This window comes from Lolium rigidum, chromosome 7 (assembly GCF_022539505.1).
Source record: "Lolium rigidum isolate FL_2022 chromosome 7, APGP_CSIRO_Lrig_0.1, whole genome shotgun sequence".
NCBI lineage: Eukaryota > Viridiplantae > Streptophyta > Magnoliopsida > Poales > Poaceae > Lolium > Lolium rigidum.
The window spans coordinates 64,293,762-64,296,079 of record NC_061514.1 but is presented as its reverse complement, the minus strand read 5'-3'; the positions used below and the strand labels follow the sequence as shown (position 1 = coordinate 64,296,079).

The 2,318-nt window shown below is 60.4% G+C and overlaps 1 protein-coding gene across 1 annotated transcript; it reads left to right on the top strand.

Annotated features, from left to right (window-relative positions):
• The first annotated feature begins 242 nt into the window (after positions 1-242).
• Positions 243-1,205, top strand: LOC124670763 (zinc finger protein ZAT1-like). The gene has a single exon (XM_047207236.1). The coding sequence runs from the start codon at positions 243-245 to the stop codon at positions 1,203-1,205; it is 963 nt and encodes a 320-aa protein (XP_047063192.1).
• The last annotated feature ends 1,113 nt before the right edge of the window (positions 1,206-2,318 follow it).

Below are 2,318 nucleotides of genomic sequence, written 5' to 3'. Positions count from 1 at the left end.
ATAATAACTCCACAATACGGGTCGGAATACTAGTGGCATACGAGGAGGCCGTCCACAAAACAAGGGGGGGCAAAAGGGAAAAATGTGATGGTGGAAGCTTGGCAGTTGCGCTATATTCCAACTTCCCCGAGACCCCCACGGAGGCGGCTCCTCCTGGCCCTCCTACTCCCTCGCACACTCCGTTTCCTTCCTCCAAGCTCGTATTTTTAGCTATCTCCAGCCACGTCCAGCTCTCCATCGCCATGGCCAAGAACACATGCAAGCTCTGCGCCCGCCGCTTCGCCAGCCCGCGCGCCCTCTCCGGCCACATGCGCTCCCACTCCCTGGCGGCAGCCGCCGCCAGGTCGCAGCAGATCTCGTCGGCCTCCTCCTCCGTCGCTGCCGGGGACGACGACGCCGACGCCAAGATGGCCGTCCAGGCGTACGTGCTCCGCGAGAAGCCCAAGCGCCGGGTCCGGCTCGGCGAGTCCGACGGCTTCTCAGATCGCGAGAGCGACGCGGAGTACCCGCCGCCGCAATCGCCGGGCGCCAAGAAGCGCAGGGCGCATGCCGGATCGGGCGACGCCGCCGAGCCGGTGAGCTCGCTGTCGGACGCCGCCACGCCCGAGGAGGACGTCGCGCGGTCCCTCATGATGCTGTCCCGCGACACCTGGCCCGCCGCCCCGGCGGCGGCCACGGCGTGGCCGTACTACTACTACTCCGACGACGACGAGGGGAGCGACGGCGGCGGAGGGGCGCGCGCCGTGGCGCGCGCGGCGGCGCCGAGGCGCACGGAGTTCCAGTGCCCCGCGTGCAAGAAGGTGTTCCGGTCGTACCAGGCCCTGGGCGGCCACCGCGCCAGCCACGTGCGCGGCGGGCGCGGCGGCTGCTGCGCGCCCCCGCTGAACCCGCCGCCTCGTGCTGTGTCTACCCACCTGCAGCCATTGCCGGAATGCGATGGCGCCGGTGGCGAGGATGGCTCGAAGGCGCCGCACGTGTGCCAGTACTGCTCCCGCGCGTTCCCGTCGGGCAAGGCCCTGGGCGGGCACAAGCGGTCCCAGCTCTGCTCGGCCGCCGCCGTGGCCGCCGCGTCGGGCGCCGACCCCGCGGCCGCGATCGAAGGGCTGGACCTCATCGACCTGAACCTCCCGGTGCGCTGGGACGACGTGGTGGAGCTCTCGGCCGTGTCAGATCCCTTGCTCTCGTCCAAGTCGCCAGGCTCGTGAAAGCAAGGCGAGCAGAGCAAGCAAGCGATCCGGCCGCCTTTATTTTGCGCTCCTTTCGGTCGACGAATCGGGCGGGGCCTTAGAGGTAGCTGCCGATCAGCCAAAAAGGTAAAGGAAAGGATTAAGAAGACGTCTTTTGCTTGGGTAGTTTCTTTCTACAGAACTTGTTGCGTCGATGCTATGCAAAACAGCAGCTTGATGTTCCTAGTTCAAGCTCGACTCTGGTCTGTCTTTTTGTTTGTTTCAAGCTATGGAACATAGTAGTAGCTGCTCTTGTTTCTGTTGATCTTGGTAGTGTAGCAAGCAAGGAAGGGGGAAAAATTCATGGAAAAGCGGAATTCAGCTAAACCGTTGCTTTCTGTTGCAGTCTCCAGCTGTTCTTGTTCCAACTGTCCATAGTGTGTGACTTTACCATGCAACCAATGCCTCACACTAATTAGCAGGCACTACTAGTAGTAGTAAGCAACAAAATAGCAGCAAATTTGCAATGCAAATGCAATGCAGGATTGGCCAAAGCGCGTTGGTTCATGCTTGCAAGTACGATCAGATGAAGCACCGTGGTGCTTTCTTTTGCGCTCGATCGCTTCGTTTCTCCCCCTCCTTCTCTGCTCCTGTCCACCACCACCTGCATCTGCTGCTGCTGGGAGAAGCAGAAAGTGGTGTACTTTCTTCGCCTAGCCCACATTTTATTCGTTTCCTTACACATTCTTTTTCCCTCACTGTGCGGTGGAACCCCCATGGCCGTCCGGCACAGAACAAATGCGTCTAACAGTGGTTACCAAATCGCCCATCTCGGCAGCTAGCACAGCGGTGTTTTGATCACGATTACTGTACAATCTGTCTAGTAGGTCAGGATTGCTGGTCTTTTTTATTTAAGTTTGAAGCTGGACTAGATTGAGTGGAATAGTTTTAGTTTGGAGCTTGGATCTGTCTGAGAACAGTTGCGAGCCTTGTGCAGCAGCCGAGGGCCAGCAAAACGGGCGTCGATTTTGCAGGAGCTGCTCTCCACGTTCGGCGGCGGGCAGTTATGGTGTGGCCCACGCCTTCCCGTCCACGTGGCGCCGGTCCCTCTCCCTGGGTTGCATCGGCTGGTCAGTGGCCACTGTACTAACT

Coding starts and splice junctions, on each gene's coding strand:
- LOC124670763 (XM_047207236.1), top strand. CDS start 243: ATGGCCAAGAACACATGCAAGCTCTGCGCCCGCCGCTTCGCCAGCCCG.